The following is a 21,240-nucleotide window of genomic DNA, read 5'->3' on the forward strand; positions in this document are numbered from 1 at the left end:
GCTAGTAGTATCCGCTCACTTACCCCCTATAGTGCTATGTAAATATAAAGCTGTAACTTTATATTAGGTTCAGGAGCATATGCTTTCATCTCCAAGAAACCACAGGATTAGCTTTGTACCTAATTTGTCTAAGTATAAAAGAAGAAAAAAGTGCAGTGTGCATAATTGAAATATTTATTTTTAAGAGATGGCAAGACAGACTTTTCTTTACTGAAGGATTAAATTCCTTTTACTTCCTATTGATTTTGTGCATTGATTAGAGGCAGTTCATGGGATCCTTTGTTAACATGTTTTCCTTTCGCTCTGGATGCTTCTTAAAACAGAAAAAATATAGTCAGCTGATAAATGGGTTTACTAGTTATTTACTTGTTATTGGATCTACACTGTACAAAATAGCTGTCCTGTTTATTCTGCTTTTTTTTCTTGTATAGCAGAACTCTCATTCAACAAATGCCAATTGTGAATTTGGGAACTTGGGAATTGTAGCTTCACAAAGCAATGATGGGAGCAATGAAAATGACAGAAATAGTAGACATCTGCTGAATGCAGAGGCACTGAGTTCAGCTTTTCATCCTTCTGGAACAGATGGCCTGGATTTTAGGATGGTATGTAAAGCCATGATTTTAGTTGTTGGGAGACATCTATGAGTTTACAGTCTCGCCTTGTTCTCTGACATGCTGTTAATACGAACCTTGCACATTAAAGATTTTTGTGTGTGAAATTCTGAAATTCTTCAGAGAAGATAGAAACATCACACTTACTCTGTTCACATCAGTGACTTCTTTCCTTGTCTTCTACAATCTAGTCTTCTCAGCCCATCTCTTTGTCTGTCTATACAGTATATATTTCCTTTATTATACAGGACATGCTGCAGACTGGAGCAAATATAGTCTGGCACACAAACATACACCACAGATCCTGTATCTCAGCCAGGACCATTTCTGCATTTATTAGATTTATATCCTGCCTTTCTCCCAGTAGGAGCCCAGGGCGGCAGAATTTTGATTTTGATATCAAGTAACAGAAATGGTTTTGCAAGTTGTACTATAGGAGTGGTTATGCCTACTCAAAACAGATACAGGTTATGTTGAGAATCTAATAATTAGTTATTATGAGTGCTTTTCATTACAGTGTCTTAAAAAGGTAATGTAGGAAATAGTCCCAAGAGATTTTTGTGTGATTTTCTGAATTTCATTTGGTGTATTTTATCATAATGATATATTTATTTATTTTTATTTTATTTATTTATTTACATTTTTATAAACTGCTTCATAACCAAAAGCTACCAAAGTGGTGTAAAATAAATAAAATACAAAATATTACAGACTCAGTAAACTAAAAACAATAAAACCATCTCTGCGGTTGTGTAATTATTATTGGATTAGATGTGATGGTTTGTTAGCTAAATATTGATATCTATTAGTTTGTCATTATGTAGCCGGTTGGCAGGGATGGAGAACTTGTGGCCCTCCAAATATTGTTGGACTCCAACTCCCATCAGCCCCAAATCAGCAGGGCCAGTCATAAGGGATGATAGGAGATGTAGTCCAACAACATCTGGAGGGCCACTGGTTCCCCATTTCTGAACTGAACTGCCTTTTCATTGTTTACATACAATTGTATAGGATAAAATTGTATTGATTTTGATATTTTGATTATTTTTCACTTTTTGTCAGCAATTCTAGACTTCCTGATAGAAGAAAAAGCAGGGTCTAAGTATTAAACATAATGAGACTTTTTTCTTCTTCTTCCCTGTTGTTTCACGAGTTGCAGAACTGGATAATGGCTTGCATACAGGCTTTCCACATTATATACAGATTTTCAGCTGTCTTCCTGTTGCTTTGGAACTGCATAGATATTGACTAATATATTTGATAGAGATAGCATTTTATGGTCCATTTTGTTCCCATTTTCTGTGGTGACAAACAGTTTTCTTTGAGTGAGAGGCTATTTGATTGCATTGTGGCTTGTATAAATATGATGGATTTAACATGCCTCTCTTGCCTTTTAGTCTAGGGAGCAAATCAAAGTGAGCCTGTGGAATGATCATTTTGACGAGTATGGCAGAACTGTCTGTATGTTCCGAACAGAGAAAATCAGGAAACTAGTTGCTATGGGAATCCCAGAATCTTTACGGGGCAAACTGTGGCTCCTTTTCTCAGGTAAGAATTTTGCAGCACAAGGTTTCTAAGAAACTTGGCTAGTTTTTTCACCATGGAAAGAACTGCCCTGCACTGTGACTAAGGATGAGAAGGAAATGGGCCAGATTTATGGTCCCATTTAATCTTCTAGAAATAGGAAAGAAACACTGGTGATTTCAAGGCACAAAAACTATTATCAGTGTAGACCCTTAAAGACCCTAAGGTAGTGATGCCCATTATTATACAGCCACAAGAGTGGCTGTACACTATAGTCAACATGGATTTTTCACATTCCGCAATGTTAAATTGAAAATACCCCCATGCCATTCTGATGCTTCCCATAAGCTCATTTCAAAACAAAACTTTACAAAACTTATAGTCCTGAACTCAGAAACGCTTGCTTAATAACCCTCTAAATTTTCATAGCGATACACAAAACAGTCAGAGAGAATAGAGAGTTTGAAGTGTAAAAAGAGAGAGAAAAAACCCAGATCCCTTTTGGACTTTTTTCTGTTAGAGTTCTCATGATTTGCTGAAATTAATTAAAAATCAGCCATATTCATAGCATACCCGTAATCCTATTAGTGATCCTGCCCCATACTCTGACCTTCATCTTCTGCAGTTTAAAAGTTATAAAAATGTCTGGCTGATTTTTAATTAATTTAAGAAATATTGCATTGAAGTCTATGATAATGTTGGGCATGCTGTCAGTGTTCTAAAAGCCAGACTCACAGCTGCTGGGCTTGCCTAATCAGGGGGCCACACCCACACCGGACCTTTATTTCAATTTAGACAGTCACGGCTTCCCCAAAGAATCCTGGGAAGTGTAGCTTGCGAAGGGTGCTGAGAGGAGGCTCTTATTCCCCTGACAGAGCTCCAGTGGCCAGAGTGGTTTAACAGTCAGCTGCTATGATTGAAGCTCTGTAAGGGGAACAAGGCATTTCCTAGCAACTCTCAGCAGCCTTCACTAACTACACTTCCCAGGATTCTTTAAGAAAAGCCATGACTGTCTAAAGGAAAATAAAGGTCTGCTGTGGATGTAGCCAGGGACAGCTTTGATTTAAATTTGGGTAGGAGGCTACATGTGCCTGCTGTAGAATAAAAAGGTGAGGGAAACCCTGAAAAAGAATGATACTGTTCATAATGTTTCCTTTTTGGAAAAGAAAGGGGCTTCCCCTCTGCACAGTGCCCACCCATCCAATCTCCTCCCCCTTGCCCTCCCACTCCTACCCTCCTTGCCCCTCACCCAGGTCAGTTTCACCAATCCTAAACAGGATTGCTCAGGAGTAAAACCCACTGAACTCAGAGCATGCAACTGATCAAACCTGCCCTCCTCCTCCCTGCTATTCCCTCCCTTCTGCCCCCTCCCTCTCCTTCCTCCCCATCCTCTCCCAACCTCCCTCCCCCTTCCTCCCCCCGCCCCCTACCTATCCTAAGCATGATTGCATGGGAGTAAATCCCATTGAACTCCATAAGCAGGCAAAGGATCAAATCTGCCCTCCCCTCTTTCTCCCTTCAAACACCTCCCTTTTGCCCCTTCCCTTCCCCTTCCTTCACCCCTCCTACTCTCTCCTTCCAATCCCCTTCTACCCCCTCCCCCTTCTGCTCCCCCCTTCCTCCTTCCCTCTACTCTCCCCTCCCCCATGGTAAGTTTTACCTATCCTAGCCATGATTGCATCAGAGCAAATCCCACTGAACTCAATAAGTATGCAAATGTTCAGACCTGCCTTTCCCTTCCTTCCCCTCTCCTCCCTCTTCTTCCTCCCCTCCTCTCTTCCTTCTCCCCTGCCTACTCCAGGTCTCTCTCCCCATGGTCGTTTTAGCTATCCTAACCATGATTGCATGGGAGTAAATTCCACTGAATTCAATAAACATGCAAATGATCAAACCTGTCCTCCTCGTCCCCCTCCTGCCTGCTCCCATCCCCTGTGGTCAGTTTCACCTATCCTAAGCATGATTGCAGGGGAGTAAATCCCACTGAACTCAATAAGCATGCAAATGATCAATCCATTCTCAGCAAACTTACACAGGATCTCATTTCTTACCTCCCAGATTAAAAAGCAGAGAAATTCACTAATAGGCAAAAAACCTTACAGTTTAAGAACGTGCCTATAGCCTTCAGATATTTCTATCAAACTTTAATAAGCGGAGAAATTGGGCAGCTATAGTGAATGCACCAAGGGAACAGGAGACCTGACCTCCTCTCTGAGATATTGTACTACCCTACAAATTTGTCAGAATTCAAACAAAATTGTCTTTCACAGTCCAATCCACTTCCTGTGTAGCTTGGACAAATTTTGTAACATGTGCCTCTTGAGCATATGGTGAATGGTGGCAACACCTGCAATCAGCCCAAATAACAGAAACAAGACATGTGCTGTACTGATCTTGTTTTAGCAGGGATGAAACAACAATATTAAAACAGTTGATATAGGTCAGATAGTCACTTTAAATATGTTTGATTTATTTTGCAATCTTAGTGAAGTTTCCTATAGTTAATCATTCTCTTTTGCTTCTATTTCTGTGAATATGTGACGTACAGCAACACTTTGCAACACTAAAAAAAGCTCCAAGAACGATTGTGGAATAATGGCACTGACTATTCTGTAGAATAGTTTCTAATGGACATGAGGAGTGTCTCAGTTTGCACAAGATAAAACAGTGGGAGGTGAAATATATTCTAGCAAAATTCTAGGTGTGCTTTATGTTTTTAATTGACCATGCCCACCTTTCCTTAAGTGGAGTAGTTTAAGCATAGGAGGCTGAAAACATGCGTTTTGGGCAGGCCAAGTTTGTTTTTCCAACAGCTAGAGTCATTGCTTAAGAAGCTACACATTGTAATCAGTCTGATTTTACATGAAACCGCAGTTTCAGATTCAACTGGTAATGCACCCAAAATAGTAATAGAGCATAACCTCTAGTTTGAAACACAAAAGGCTGTCTTCACCATCATATGACATTGACCAATAAAAAGGCTTTGAAATTAATAAAAATAAATTTTACACAGTTTTCTAGGATGAATAATGAGAGAAATATAATTTTCTAGGTTAGATTCTCTGTAGAACTAAAGATAGGGCTTGCTAACGCCTAATTCCTCCATTTTTAAACTGGTTTTTTGATTCTCTTTTAGCTATAAGTATGAATGGTTTTAATATTGGAATTAGTTTAATTTTATTTTAATCTAGACTCTGTATGTTTTAATTATATGTGTTTTTTATCTGGAAGCCACTGCGAGTTCCAGTTTTGGACGGATAGCGGTATATAAATAAAGACAACAACAACAACAATAATAATAATAATAATAATAATAATAATAATAATAATAATAGAAACAGTAGTAACACAGAAAAGAAGCAAAATAAGAACACCCACAAACATACAAAAATGTAATTCTCCATCTTTGGACATGGTAGGTGTTGCCACCACTTATCATATTCTCAGAGGCACATGTTACCAAATTCTTCCAAGCTACACAGGAAGTGCATTGGACTGTGAAAGACCAACCCAATTTGTGTTTGCATTTTGACAGATTTGTAGGATAGTACAATGTCTCAGAGAGGAGGTCATAAGAACATAAGAAGAGCCTGCTGGATCAGGCCAGTGGCCCATCTAGTCCAGCATCCTGTTCTCACAGTGGCCAACCAGGTGCCTGGGGGAAGCTCGCAAGCAGGACCTGAGTGCAAGAACACTCTCCCCTCCTGAGGCTTCCGGCAACTGGTTTTCAGAAACATACTGCCTCTGACTAGGGTGGCAGAGCCGAGCCATCATGGCTAGTAGCCATTGATAGCCCTGTCCTCCATGAATTTGTCTAATCTTCTTTTAAAGCCATCCAAGCTGGTGGCCATTACTATGTCTTGTGGGAGCAAATTCCATTATTCCATAGTTTAACTATGCGTTGAGTAAAGAAGTACTTCCTTTTGTCTGTCCTGAATCTTCCAACGTTCAGCTTCTTTGAATGTCCACGAGTTCTAGTATTGTGAGAGAGGGAGAAAAACTTTTCTCTATCCACTTTCTCAATGCCATGCATAATTTTATACATTTCTATCATGTCTCCTCTGACTCGCCTTTTCTCTAAACTAAAAAGCCCCAAATGCTGCAACCTTTCCTCATAAGGGAGTCGCTCCATCCCCTTGATCATTCTGGTTGCCCTCTTCTGAACCTTTTCCAACTCTATAATATCCTTTTTGAGGAACTGTACACAGTATTCCAAATGCGGCCGCACCATAGATTTATACAACGGCATTATGATATAGGCTGTTTTATTTTCAATACCTTTCTTAATTATCCCTAGCATGGAATTTGCCTTTTTCACAGCTGCCGCACACTGGGTCATTATTTTCATTGTGCTGTCCACTACAACCCCGAGGTCTCTCTCCTGGTCGGTCACCGCCAGTTCAGACCCCATGAGCGTATATGTGAAATTAAGATTTTTTGCTCCAATATGCATAATTTTACACTTGTTTATATTGAATTGCATTTGCCATTTTTCTGCCCATTCACTCAGTTTGGAGAGGTCTTTTTGGAGCTCTTCGCAATCCCTTTTTGTTTTAACAACCCTGAACAATTTAGTGTCCTCAGCAAACTTGGCCACTTCACTGCTCACTCCTAATTCTAGGTCATTAATGAACAAGTTGAAAAGTACAGGTCCCAATACCGATCCTTGAGTGACTCCACTTTCTACAGCCCTCCATTGGGAGAACTGTCCATTTATTCCTACTCTCTGCTTTCTGCTTCCTAACCAATTCCTTATCCACAAGAGGACCTCTCCTCTTATTCCATGACTGCTAAGCTTCCTCAGAAGTCTTTGGTGAGGTAGCTTGTCAAACGCTTTTTGAAAGTCTAAGTACACTATGTCCACTGGATCACCTCTATCTATATGCTTGTTGACACTCTCAAAGAATTCTAATAGGTTACTGAGACAGGACTTTCCCTTGCAGAAGCCATGCTGGCTCTGCTTCAGCAAGGCTTGTTCTTCTATGTGCTTAGTTAATCTAGCTTTAATAATACTTTCTACCAGTTTTCCAGGGACAGAAGTTAAGCTAACCGGCCTGTAATTTCTGGGATCCCCCCTGGATCCCTTTCTGAAGATTGGCAGTACATTTGCCACATTCCAGTCCTCAGGCACGGAGGAGGACCCGAGGGACAAGTTACATATTTTAGTTAGCAGATCAGCAATTTCACATTTGAGTTCTTGGAGAACTCTCGGGTGGATGCCATCTGGGCCTGGTGATTTGTCAGTTTTTATATTGTCTATTAAGCCTAGAACTTCCTCTCTCGTTACTACTATTTGTCTCAGTTCCTCAGAATCCCTTCCTGCAAATGTTAGTTCAGGTTCAGGGATCTGCCCTATATCTTCCACTGTGAAGACAGATGCAAAGAATTCATTTAGCTTCTCTGCAATCTCCTTATCGTTCTTTAGTACACCTTTGACTCCCTTATCATCCAAGGGTCCAATCGCCTCCCTAGATGGTCTCCTGCTTTGAATGTATTTATAGAATTTTTTGTTGTTGGTTTTTATGTTCTTAGCAATGTGCTCCTCAAATTCTTTTTTAGCATCTCTTATTGTCTTCTTGCATTTCTTTTGCCACAGTTTGTGTTCCTTTTTATTTTCTTCGTTCGGACAAGACTTCCATTTTCTGAAGGAAGACTTTTTGCCTCTAAGAGCTTCCTTGACTTTGCTCGTTAACCATGCTGGCATCTTCTTGGCCCTGGCGGTACCTTTTCTGATCTGCGGTATGCACTCCAGTTGAGCTTCTAATATTGTGTTTTTAAACAACTTCCAAGCATTTTCGAGTGATGTGACCCTCTGGACTTTGTTTTTCAGCTTTCCTTTTACCAATCCCCTCATTTTGGTGAAGTTTCCTCTTTTGAAGTCAAATGTGACCGTGTTGGATTTTCTTGGCAATTGGCCATTTACATGTATGTTTAATTTAATAGCACTATGGTCACTGCTCCCAATCGGTTCGACAGCACTTACATCTCGCACCAGGTCCTGGTCCCCACTGAGGATTAAGTTCAGGGTTGCCGTCCCTCTGGTCGGTTCCCTGACCAACTGGTCTAGGGCATAGTCATTTAGAATATCTAGAAATTTTGCTTCTTTGTCGTGGCTGGAACACATGTGCGGCCAGTCTATGTCCGGGTAGTTGAAGTCACCCATTACTACCACATTTCCTAGTTTGGATGCTTCCTCAATTTCATATCTCATCTCAAGGTCTCCCTGAGCATTTTGATCAGGGGGACGATAGATTGTTCCCAGTATTAAATCCCTCCTGGGGCATGGTATCACCACCCACAACGATTCTGTGGAGGAGTCCGCCTCTTTTGGGGTTTTGAGCTTGCTGGATTCAATGCCTTCTTTCACGTATAGAGCAACACCACCACCAATACATCCTTCCCTGTCCTTCCGATATAGTTTATATCCAGGGATAACCGTATCCCACTGGTTTTCTCCATCCCACCAGCTCTCCGATATGCTCACTATATCAATGCTCTTCTCTAAGACCAAGCACTCCAGTTCTCCCATCTTGGTTTGGAGGCTTCTAGCTTACAGATACTTGTAAGCATTGTCTCTCTTCAAGTGTCTTTGGCACTTGTGGTTTGGCCTGTGGTAATTTTGCCCTTCTGAATTGATATCCTGTGCTCCTGCTCTCACAATGCCTACTTCTAGGCCTACCCCTTTTAAAATTTCATCATTTCTTTGGTCTTTATCCCAGGGGGGAGGTTTATTCTGAACCGGACCTTTCTCAGCTCCTGTCGGGTTTCCACCCTCAGTCAGTTTAAAAGCTGCTCTGCCACCTTTTTAATTTTAAGTGCCAGCAGTCTGGTTCCATTCTGGTTCAAGTGGAGCCCGTCCCTTTTGTACAGGCCGGGCTTGTCCCAGAATGTTCCCCAGTACCTAACAAATCCAAACTCCTCCTCCCGACACCATCGTCTCATCCATGCATTGAGACGACAAAGCTGTGCCTGTCTGGCTGGTCCTGCGCGTGGAACCGGTAGCATTTCAGAGAAAGCTACCTTGGAGGTCCTGGCTTTCACCATCCTACCTAGCAACCTAAATTTTGCTTCCAGGACCTCACGGCTGCATTTCCCCGTGTCATTGGTGCCAATGTGCACCACGACCACTGACTCCTCCCCAGCACTGTCTACCAAACTATCTAAAGCGACGGGCAATATCCACAACCTTCGCACCAGGCAGGCAAATCACCTTGCGGTCCGCTCACCCATCACACCCCCCACTGTCTATGTTCCTAATGATCAAATTCCCACTGCAGAAATCCCTCCACCCCCTGGAGATATATCCTCGGCACGAGAGGATAGCTGCTCATCCCCCAAGGAATGGGTCCCTTCTAAGGGAGCACTTCCCTCTTCCTCGGCTGGATGCTCTCCTTCCCCAAGACCATTGTTCTCCATGATAGCAGGAGAGCTATCATCCTCAGAGTGGGACACAGCTATAATGTCCTTGAAGGGCCTCCACACCTCTCTCTGCCTCTTTCAGCTTTTCCAGGTCAGCCACCTTGGCCTCAAGGAAATGAAGACATTCCTGGAGAGCCATGAGTTCATTGCACCGAGAGCACACCCACAACTTTTGTCCAACAGGCAGATCATTGTACATGCTGCAGGCAGTGCAAAACACTGGAAAGCCCCCGCACCCCTGCTGGCTTCTAACCTGCATAGTTTTGTTTAAGGTTTGTTAAGTTAATGGGTTGGGAACTGCGGTTTAGTTGAGGTCAAGGAACAGACAGGCAGAGTGGGGGGCCCTGGCCTCTTCGCCCTGCTGCTTAACTCGCCTTGACGCTTTGTCAGCTGGGGCCTTGACGCTTTGTCAGCTGGAGGCTCCCTCGCTAGGGTGCTCTGAATTTATATGTGTGGCTGGTCCCTCCCAGCTACTGCTGCCAGCCAGTGATGTGTTAATTGAGGCTGATGGCTCAACTATTAGCTGGGGCTTAACTCTTTAGGATTATCTCAGGCTTCCTTCCTTTGAAGGCAGGAAGGCAGGCTTCCTTCTTTAGAGGGGGGGCTGTTTAAGGACTTTAACTAGTGGTACTAAGAAAGGTTAACTAGCTTTTACTCTATTTTTATTTTATTTGCTGACAACAACCACTTTTATCAGTGCAAGTTCCCCTGTAGTTTTAAGTGGTGCCTTGCACTCTGGCCTGGACAAACTAGGCTAGCTTTTGGCTGCTTTTAATCTAAGCAGGGGGCTGAGACTTCCAGGCGAGTCTTTTTTGTTTTTTGTTTTCCCACCTAGAACAGCTTGACCTTTCTTTAACCTAGGGCAACAGAGCTTGTGGTTGTGTTTAAGGAAGGCTAAAGCTGCCCTTTTTAGTAAGAACTGAGCTGACTCTCCGTATGTATTGGTGGAGTTTCCTTTTCCCCCTTCTCTTGAACTGGAATTTATCCTTGTTTACAGTGTCCCCTGGAGCTTTCCTGGTAGGGTGGTGTTGAAAACTAGCTTTCTATAGGCTTCCTACCCCTAGGATCTGTCTCCTAAGATATAGGTTCTTTCAGGATTTGGCTCCTATCTCACGGTGACCCTAGGCTGCCCTTATTACCTTGAGCTGTTTTAATTCAATTAAATAATGAAATAAATGGGTGCTATTTACCCTCTTCTTGCTCTGCTGCTTAACTCGCCTTGACGCTTCGTCAGCTGGGGGCTCCCTCTAGCTCATGGACAAGGTCAAGTCTCCTGCGCCCCTGGTGCATTCACTATAGCTGCCCAGTTTCCCTGCTTTTTAAAGTTTGATAGAAATATCTGTTGGCTATAGGTATGTTCTTAAACTGTAAGGCTTTTTGCCTATTTGTGAATTTTAATAGATCTACTCTGTGTAAGACTACAGTTGTATGCAGCCCATAGAGAGAGAAATGTTCCTCTGTTACCTAAGGTATTTAAATTATAGTCATTTCTTTTGTAGAGCAGAAGTATTTAAAATGCTGAAATAATAATTTAAACTAGAAACAAGATAAGTAATAAATATTCTTAATATCAGCAGACATTGCTGAGATGTTATACTTGGCAAATAACTAAAACAAAGCTTAAGACTTCCTATGTCGTTTCCTTTGTTACAAGCTAAAAGCAGGTCTGTTGACTAAGATAACAGTCTTTGGTGTGGTGTTTGTGATTCAGTATAGGCATTTGCGTGATTAAATCCATCCATTTGAAATTGGATTTAAGACAGAGAATCCTATAGTGCTGACCCATAGATACGTAAATTAGTATGTTTTGCAATATAGCAAGACGTGTTATTGAAGTCTTTTAAAACTCATGTTCCCTCTTCTGCGTAGTGTTTCATATTACAAAAATGCAACTGTATGTTCCAGTGTTATTTTGACTCAAGAATATGTTGGATATGCAGAATCTAGTTTCACAGCTATTGACAAAGTAGCCACCCCGTGATTATTCTTTTGACAGATAATGAATTTTATATTCACTAATAGGCAAAAAAATCTTGTGGTTTAAGAACGTACCTATAGCCCACAGATACTTCTATCAAACTTTAACATGGTAGAGGAGAAGGAAGGAGAAAGGGAGGGGAGAGAGGAGTGGAAGGTGGGGGAAGGGGAAGGAGGGGATTGAAGGGGGAGGGGCAAAGGAAGGGGCAGGGGAGAGCAGGTTCGATCATTTGCATGCTTATTGAGTTCAATGGTATTTACTCCCATACAATCATGCTTAAGAAAGGTAAAACTGACCATGGGGAGGGGGAGGGGAGGGGAGGGGAGGGGAGGGGAGGGAAGGGGCAAGAGGGAGAAGTGAGGGTGGGTTTGATCAGTTACATACTTTTTGAGTTCAGTAGGATTTATTTCTGTGAAACCATGTTTGAAAATGGAAATGGACTGCATTCGAGTCAATCCCAACTTATGGCTACTCTATGAATAGAGTTTTCATGGTAAACGGTATTCAGAGGTGGTTTTACCATTGCCTTCCTCTGAGGCTGAGAGGCAGTGACTTGCCCAAGGTCACCCAGTGAGCTTCATGCCTGTGTGGGGATTCAAACCCTGGTATTCCAGGTCATAGTCCAACACTGACCTGGGGGAGGGGCAGGGAGGGTACGAGGAGGGGAGGAGATTGGGTGGGTGGGCAGGCACTGGGCAGAAGGGAAGCCCCTTTCCTTTCCAAAAGGAAAACATTGTGAATAGTATCATCGCTTTTCAGTGTTTCCCCCACCTTTTTATTCTACAGCAGGCACATGTAGCCTCCCACCCAAATTTAAACCAAAGCTGTCCCTGGCCACACCCACATCAGGCCTTTATTTCACTTTGGACAGTCATGGCTTCTCTCAAAGAATCCTGTGAAGTGTAGTTAGTGAAGGGTGCTGAGAGTTGCTAGGAGACACCCTGTTCTCCTCACAGACCTTCAATCAGAGTGGCTGACTCTTAAAGAACTCTGGCCACTGGAGCTCTGTCAGAAGAATAGGAGTCTCCTTTCAGCACCCTTAACAAACTACACTTCCCAGGATTCTCTGAGGGAAGCCATGGCTGTCTCACATGAAATCAAAGTCTGGTATGGGTGTGGCCCCCTGATTAGGCAAGCCCAGCAGCTGTGAGTCTGGCTTTTAGAACACTGACAATTGGTTCTTACTGAGCATGCCCGACATTATCATCGAGTTCCAGCCAAAATTTCTTAAATTAATTAAAAATCAGCCAGACATTTTTTAACGTTTAAACTGCAGACGATGAAGGTCAGAATATGGGGCAAGGTCAGTAACAGGATTACAGGTAGTCTGTGAACATGGCTGATTTTTGATTAATTTCAACAGATTATGAGAACTGTGAGAGAAAAAAGTCCAAAAGGCAGCTGGGTTTTTTCTCTCTCTCTTTAGACTTTGAACTCTTGATTCTTTCTGACTGTTTTGAAAATTTAGAGGGTTGTTAAGCAAGTGTTTCTGAGTTCAGGGCTATAAGTTTTGTAAGGTTTTGTTTTGAAATGAGCTTATGGGAAGCATGAGAATGGCATGTGGGGTATTTTCAATTTAACATCGCGCAATGTGAAAAATCCATGCTGGCTGACTATAGTATACAGCCACTTTCATGGCTGTATAATCACTTATTTCAACTCATAACTAATCTTCAATTCCGCCTTTTCCTCTGCTTCAGATGCTGTGACAGATTTGCATTCCCATCCTGGTTACTATGAAAAGTTAGTGGAGGTGTCCATGGGCATGTGTTGCATAGCAACAGAGGAAATAGAACGTGACTTACATCGCTCATTACCAGAGCACCCTGCCTTCCAGAATGAAACCGGCATAGCCGCGTTGAGAAGAGTTTTGACAGCTTATGCACATAGAAACCCCAAAATTGGGTACTGCCAGGTAAAAACAGATCTGTTATGCCACCAGTTAGTACACAAGTGCACTCGGTAATCTCAGGCTCAAAAAGTTAAGGGAGATTCACTAAGGTAGTGACCACTCAGTCAATTGAGTGGTCAGTAGAAAAGGCAAGAGCTTCCATCTGACCACTTCCCCAGTCTCACTTTTTATATGAAGTGTAATTGGGCCACAAGGGAGAATGACTGCTCACTCTCTTAAAATAAGTGCAATTTAGATAGATCATATGGGCTATGCTTCACTTATTTTTTGTCATTAGCAATATGGGAGGCCAATATGGAAACAATGTATTATTGCCTCTCTGCTTCTGTGGGTTTCAGTTTGTAGATAGCTTTGGACCGAGGCTTTTTCCACCTCTGCTTCCTCAGTTAAATGGAGATGCTGGGCTTAAACCTGGGCCCTTTTGCGTGGAAAGCATGTACTCTGTCCCTAAGCTACGGCCCTTCTCCTTGAGGAGATCTTTTATCTTAGGCTACAGCCAAGGAAACCCACACCATATTTCTGTCACTTTCAGAACCTTATTGAAGGAAATGAGAACCCAGTTATAGAACAATTGTCTGTTGTCTATTTCATTACATCTCCGTTGTTATATAAACTCTTACTTAAAAGACATCCCTCTCCATGTAGGTTAGAAGCTATTGTTGTTGTTGTTGTTGTTGTTCATTTATACCTCGCCTTCTGGCCAAAAGGCCCTTAAGAAGTTAATATGGCCATAAGAAGTTAATTAGTACAGATAAATCTTAAGGATTTCCCTCCCACTTTTAACATAAAACCAGTTCATAAGCATAGAGCCTTTTCTGTACTGTTTCTTTGCCTAGGTGTTGGTGGGGTTTTAGGATCCAAGCCTATATAGTTTGCTCTAAATTCCTTTCCATAAATGAAACAGAGTTCACAGGACAGGGCTTGTCTGCCTTTTCCTTCCCTGGGCAGCCCCCTGCACCATCCTGAAAATCTGTTCCTTGGGTTTGGGAAATCTTTAGGATTTGTGTGAGATGTGGTGTAAGGGGCTGCAGATGGGAGAAGGGAGTTGACAGAAATCCCACACCCTTTGCATGAACAAAAGAGCAACTTAGGATCCAAGCCACTTTTCTGTTTAGCCTTGTAATCCTATGAATGTCTGCTCAGAAGTCACTCCCACTTCACTCAAGTAATGGGATTGCCTAAGTGTAGAGAGAATAAGTGGGGAAAATAACTAAGCATGGAACAGTCTGTTGTATTTTGAACATGAAAAAGTGTAACTTAATATGCAAAAATTAATATACAAGTTAAGAGAGATTCTGGTTGGACTGCAGTAGTTCAGTGTAGTATTATCTTTAATCTGTGGGCTTGGATCCTATGGTGAATGCGAGAGAGTTCATGGAAGAGAATACTCCCTGATTCTATGATTCCTCTTCCCTGATGCTGCCTATGCTCCTCCCCCCCCCCAGCCTCTGTGGATCGCCAGAGGATCCTGCTGAATAGAATGGTTTGCAGTGCAAGGAATGCTGAGGGTGGGGAGACTTGTCCAAAACTGTTCACAGAAGATCTCTCTTCCTGATATTTGGTAATTCTTCGCTTTCCTGGCAGCCTCTGGCACCCTGTCCCACATTGTTCAAGAGGACAATCTGACTCTTGGGGAGGGGAGAGGTTCCTGATTCCAGCAAGATTTCTAAGGATGTTCAGCTGAATATGGTTAGAAGTGCCCTGGAGACCTTTGCACTGCATGTGGAAGTGTGGGCTGGTGGGGATGTGAATGCTGGAGCAGTGGGGCTGGTACACACAGCCCCTACATCAGTTATTAAACCCCACGTCTAATAATACCTGAAAAGGGCCGTAGGTAGGGGTGTGTGTGTGTGTGTTTTAAAAGATATTAAGTGTTGTTGTTTTTTAAAGTGTGTCACTGAAACTAACGTTTTCTTCTTTGTCTTCTTAACAGTCCATGAATATATTAACCTCTGTTTTGTTGCTGTATGCCAAAGAGGAGGAAGCATTTTGGTTGCTCGTTGCTGTGTGCGAGAGGATGCTTCCAGATTACTTTAATCACCGGGTAATAGGTGAGAGTCACCTTCCATTTACTTCTTATCCTCTGTACTGATTCCCCGAGAGATAAGTCAGTCAGCATACTGAGTATGAGGGCTCAGGAATCTGTGGCCCACCAGAAGTTGTGGGGAGTCCAACTCCCATGGCCAGTGGTCAGGGATAATGGAGTTGTTGTCCAACAACAGCTGGAAAGCTGTAGGTTCTAATGCCTGCTGTATACCATCTATTAAATGAATTTCGTAGCACAAACTGTTCTATATCAAACCCTTTCTTCTCTGGAAGTCTTTATATGGGCATTTCGATTCCTTATATTGGTCAGTATAGTAACAGCTCCTCAGCTTGGTTTTCATTGTTGAGATTGGTTGGTGTATTGTCTGCGTAGGCCAGAGGGAAACATTATGTGCTTTATTTTTATTGCAGAAATCACTTGTTGCTACTTTGTTTTGACAACTGCTTCTGATAGTACTGAATTTTATTGTGCTCTTTAGATTTGAAGTGTCAGGTTCAGCTAATAATATTATTCCACAAAAGGTCCCCAAAGTGTGTGGCACATGTTTTTCCTTCCTCCCTTTTAAAGTCTAAGAAGCCATGAAATACTGGACAACTCAGTATTTTGAGCTTACTGTTGAGAGGAGGAGTAAGGCTTGAATGAATAAAATAAGCTACGCCTAATAGTCAGATTTGTTTTGTACTGTGTTGAGCAGTGAATTGTATTTGATTGTAAAGTTGAAGGATTGTATTCAATGTAGTGCTTATCAGATTGTTTGATCAGTGCAACAGATGATCTCCATGCACAATAGAATGACCTCCCTCTCTCCTCCCCCCGCACATCCCCTAGATCTGTTCAGAGGTTCCCCCAACCCTCCAGAGCAGATTTGGGGCAGTGCAGGGTGAGCGGGGAAGGGGGTCCCTTGTGCTATGCTAATCCTAGCACTAGTGCAAACCTGTGGTTGAATACTGCCCAAAGTAACTAATTAATTTGACCTTGGCTAACTTTATCTACTGTGATTTCCAGGTGCTCAGGTGGACCAGTCTGTATTTGAAGAGCTAATCAAAGAGCGGCTTCCAGAATTAGCTGAACATATGAAAGACCTATCCACACTGGCTTCTGTTTCCCTGTCATGGTTCCTTACTCTCTTTCTCAGTATCATGCCCCTAGAAAGTGCGGTTAATGTCGTTGACTGTTTCTTCTTTGATGGGATCAAAGCCATTTTCCAGTTTGGCTTGGCTGTCCTTGAAGCCAATGCCGTAGAACTGTGCAACAGCAAGGATGATGGGCATGCCTTGATGATTCTTAGCAGGTATTGTTTTCACTGTTAAGTTGCCATACTGACTGTAGTGTTGTCATATCAAACACTGCTGCTTAAAAAAATGAAATTTTGTTTGTTGCTTATTTAATAGTAATAAAATGATGCAGAGAACAGAAAACTAGTTCTGAATGTTCAGTGACAACATTTGTGCTTCTCAGTAGCTATTTTTTTTTAAAGGACTAGATCTTCCAGAAACTTGATAAGTCATTGTTACTCTCAGTTTCTTCCGGACAACAAGAAGCTTGCAGTTGCAGGTTTCATAAAGTGATATGATCTTCTGGGAACAGATTTCAGGCAGAGAACTAACCTGATCTAGTTCAATAAGGTGGTGTTTTTAAAACTGAGAAGTAAAAACTTGGGCTCCTTCCTGCTGAGGAACTAAACCCCTGTATCAGTGTAGTAGAATGCAATAACAGAAAGTGGATTGAAATATTTCTTTTTTCAGGTTTTTAGATCATGTTAAGAATGAGGAAAGCCCTTTGCCACTGATTGGAAATCAGCATGCCTTTTTCAGTGATGATATGGAACCCTGTCCTATAACGGAAATAGCAGACCTGATTCGAGATTCTTATGAGGTAATAATGAAACCTGTAGTTTGGTGACCTCTAACCAGAACTTTCAAGTATTTAATTTAAATAATTATTTTATTTTACTTGAGTCAAAATGCAGAGCACAGCTGGTAGACATTACAAAAGTTCTGATTTAAATATGCCAACTGTGTTATGTATTTAAACATGTGCATTTAGATAACACTGCTCAGTTGCAGACTAAAGCAAAAATTCATTCTTATGTTATAGAAATTTGGAGACCATTCTGTGGAGCAGATTGAACACATGCGCTACAAACACAGGATTCGTGTTCTGCAAAGCCACGAAGAAACCACTAAACAAAATGTGGTACGAGTACTCAAAATTCAGAGCTCAAGACCATGCTAGATTCATACCATAAACACAGGTTTCTACAGCGCTCATGAATCGAAGCATATTCAAACTTACTTAAAAATTAACTCTTAATTTGTAAAAGGAACAGAATGAGACACCTTAAAATACAAAATTATTAAGTAAAGTGAATGGCACAATCCGTATGAGCTGTCTCAGCTGTAAACTTGTAAAAAGAGAGGAATTAAGCCACTTGAGATCTGCCATTTCCGCTTACCTGTCCCACAGGCAGGGCACGGGGACAAAAGTCTATGACTGTAGGCATCTTCACTTGGCGGCTGTGTTTGTGGACTATTAGTCCAACACGGAGCAGTAACCTTACTGAAAATAGGGATGCTATGACATCTTTGTGCTGGAATATAAGCCCTTCAGGGAACGGCCATCGCTCAATGGTAGAGCATCTGCCTTGCTTGCAGAAGGTCCCAGGATCAATCCCTGGCATCTCCAGGTAAAGCTGGGGGAGACTTCCTACCTGAAAATTTGGAGAGCCACTGCAAGTCAGTGTATACACTACTGAGCTAGATGGACCGTTGGTCTGACTCAGTATAAGGCAGCTTCCTATGTATAGTAGGAGAATGTAAGTTTCATTGGGCAACAGGAGAAGATTGATGTTGCTTAGCCAAAGTTGGGTGGGCATGAGATGACTTGATAAAACAGATGAAAGGACTAAGTATCTAAAACAAGACAAGAAGGTAACACACAAGAAGAGTGGAATTCCTAATTAATCCAGGTTTTGGCAGCCCTACGTTGTCATGAGAAGTACTATCAGCAGCAGTAATGGCCGTTTGCTGTTAGTCTCATTCCTGTTTTCTCTTAAGCTTAGAGTTGTCATTCCAGATGTTTCCATTCTTCCAGAAGACTTAGAAGAACTGTATGACTTGTTCAAGGTATGTTTAAGAATATAACTTGCCGTTACTAAATGTATATAAACAGATAGACATGTGTTAGAAATCAACCGAATCATGTTTGTTGGCATGCTTTTAATTTTGCATTCCATTTTCAGCTTGGGTAGTTGTTTGAAGGAAGTAGGGCAGGGAGGAAGAACCTGCGTGCCTTCACCTGATGGTGGACTCACAACTCCATCAGCCCAGCCAGCATAGCTAATGATTAGGGATGATAAACATTCTAGTTCAACATCATCTAGAGGGTGAGATTTCCCTCCCCTGATCTAAAGGAATCTTTGAATTGAGTCTTTGAAACTGGGACCTTTGCATGCCAAAGTTTATTTTCAAAAAACAAACAAAGCATAACTTTATGGGGTAAGTCAGAGGTGGGGAATTGCAGGCCCAAGGGACGTAATTTATAATTGCCTCCCCTGGCCCCTCTATCCAGCCCTCCAGACTTTCACTAGGCCATGCCCCTCACCAGTCCTTCTCTGCACCCTCCTGGGTGCTTTTACTTGGCTGAAATTTGTCCTTGAACTTTGAAGATGTCTCTTAACTTGCCTGGATGGAAGATGGAGAGGGCTGTGGTGGTAAAAACCGCTAACTTTTATTTGGCTGGAATGTAGCCTTCTGTACAATGGTAATATTTATTGGGTCTGGTCCCACCCACCCCTAGCATGAAGCCCATTGAAGGAAAGAAGTTTCTCACCCTTGGGATCTGTTTTTTAAAAAGCATATGGGATCACTTGCTTGCTTTGCCCTTTTAGGGAAAAAGGGGGGGCATTCATAACCTTACCAATCCTCATAACTTTCAAAGACATGGTACCATAATCTGCAGAGGATACTCTGGGTATCCTCTTTGTACTCATGAAAGAGAATTAGTAGTATATCCCAGAGAGGAGTTTAAGAACAAAGAAGGTGCTTGTTATACATCCTAGCAGCAGAAGAGGAATGCAGCCACAGCCACTTGCACTCTCCCAAGGCTGGTACTCAACTTTAAATAGGACATAAGGGTGCCTATTTTTATATATGCCCACTATGTACTAAGCAGTAGGGCTGTGCATCAGTTTCAGCTGAAGCTTGAATTCCAAATGGAATTGGACTGATCTGGGCAGATTCCAGGCTTTGGCTGAGTCTGGTTAAGACAGCCCAAGATTGCACCAGGTTGAATGTCATTCTCCCCCCCTCCCCCCCAAGCAGTATGGGACTATCGGGGCAGGGTATCCCGCAAGAAGGCTGGAGAGTTGGGCAGACCCCAGCATGATGCTTTTTTGGAAGCCCTAGGCAGCAGAGAGTGGGGAAAAGAGAGACTCTTAACCATTTTTTGCCTGCCACCTGTAGGATTGGCAGCCTGAAGTCCCAGGAGGGATGGGATGGGGCTGAAGAAAGTTACTGTTCCTGCTGGGAGAGAGAGAAAAATGTTTAAAGCATCTTTCCACTGGGGTGTTGAAAGGAGAGGCAGCATCTCCTTTCCCCTGCCAGCTTGGGCTGAAATGAGGACCAGGCTGAGCAAGAGAAGGAGCTATCAGCTCCTAAGGTCATAAGCAGCCAAGGGGGTTACCGTGATGACCCGTGAAGTGTGGTTGTTGGGATTAACAATATGGGAAGTGTGTTTCTTATGAGGAATGAAAAAGGAGGTCAAAGACCAAGATGCTGAAAAAAGGAACTTTTATTTTTGATAAAACCCAACGCGTTTCAGCCTGTTATCTACAGGCCTTCATCAGGGGCTATGGTAAACCAAACGAAAAGGACAAATTAACTCTACACACATATAAAATCATACACATATACATAGTGCATATAAATCTTTTGAACAGTAATACTCACATAATAGCTTATAAGATTATAAGACAAGCAAATCGCTTTCTGTACTGTGCCAATATCAAATGTCTCAATGAGTAATACAATGGATTGTCTGTATATATACACAAGCAGTCGAAAGCGAAGTACAGGTGAATGCAATACTGTTTCCTTTTTGCATGAGGAACAGCTTACACCTGGATGCAAAGAACAAATGAGGGACTAAGGGAAATTTGAGCTTCTTCCCCTACTATAAATTTTGGGTTTTATCAAAAATAAAAGTTCCTTTTTTCAGCATCTTGGTCTTTGACCTCCACTTTTTGAATTCTCATTTGGATGCTAGCCACCCTCTGCTTTTTCTCTTATGAGGAATGAACTGATAGTTTCTTCTCTTGCTCAGCCTTGTTTCAGCCTGAGCACGGGGAGGGGGGGGAGATGCAGCTCCTTCTAACCCCGGGTTTTTTCCTCCCCTGGCAAGAACAGTAGGCTTCCTCAGCCTTGCTTTAGTCCCAGCCCAGCCCTCCTGGGACTTCAGGCTACTGATCCTGCAGCTAAGAGGGGGGAAATAGCTAAAGTGTCAGACGGAGTTGCAGCAGTTGCTCTCACATCTGTCTGCCTTGGGTCCTCCTCCTTCCCCTCCAGGATTTAAAACCCCCTGATTAAACATGCCATAGGGAGGGGACGGAGAAAGAACAAAAAGCAGTGACTCTTTCCCCCTCCTGATGTGTGCATTAGCCCCGTTCCCTGAATTGAATTGGGATGGATCGAAGTTGGGTTGGGTGGTCTCAGGTTCAGCCTAGTTGGGTAGGGGTGATTGAGGAGCCCCC

General features: G+C 42.4%; 1 protein-coding gene across 5 annotated transcripts in view; it reads left to right on the forward strand.

Moving 5' to 3' along the window:
* The window catches only part of TBC1D8 (TBC1 domain family member 8), a 77,757-nt gene that overhangs the window by 49,490 nt on the left and 7,027 nt on the right, over positions 1-21,240 (forward strand). For 4 of the 5 annotated variants that reach the window (XM_061626844.1, XM_061626840.1, XM_061626843.1 and 1 more), the window contains exons 8-15: positions 432-605; positions 2,012-2,162; positions 13,233-13,447; positions 15,378-15,495; positions 16,497-16,782; positions 17,237-17,366; positions 17,589-17,687; positions 18,548-18,616. In XM_061626844.1, coding sequence (XP_061482828.1) covers positions 432-605; positions 2,012-2,162; positions 13,233-13,447; positions 15,378-15,495; positions 16,497-16,782; positions 17,237-17,366; positions 17,589-17,687; positions 18,548-18,616 — 1,242 coding nt within the window. The remainder of the gene's footprint in view (positions 1-431; positions 606-2,011; positions 2,163-13,232; positions 13,448-15,377; positions 15,496-16,496; positions 16,783-17,236; positions 17,367-17,588; positions 17,688-18,547; positions 18,617-21,240) is intronic. The other variant, XM_061626841.1, reaches the window with a different exon arrangement.

This window comes from Rhineura floridana, chromosome 5 (assembly GCF_030035675.1).
Source record: "Rhineura floridana isolate rRhiFlo1 chromosome 5, rRhiFlo1.hap2, whole genome shotgun sequence".
In the NCBI taxonomy this organism is placed as follows: Eukaryota; Metazoa; Chordata; class Lepidosauria; order Squamata; family Rhineuridae; genus Rhineura; species Rhineura floridana.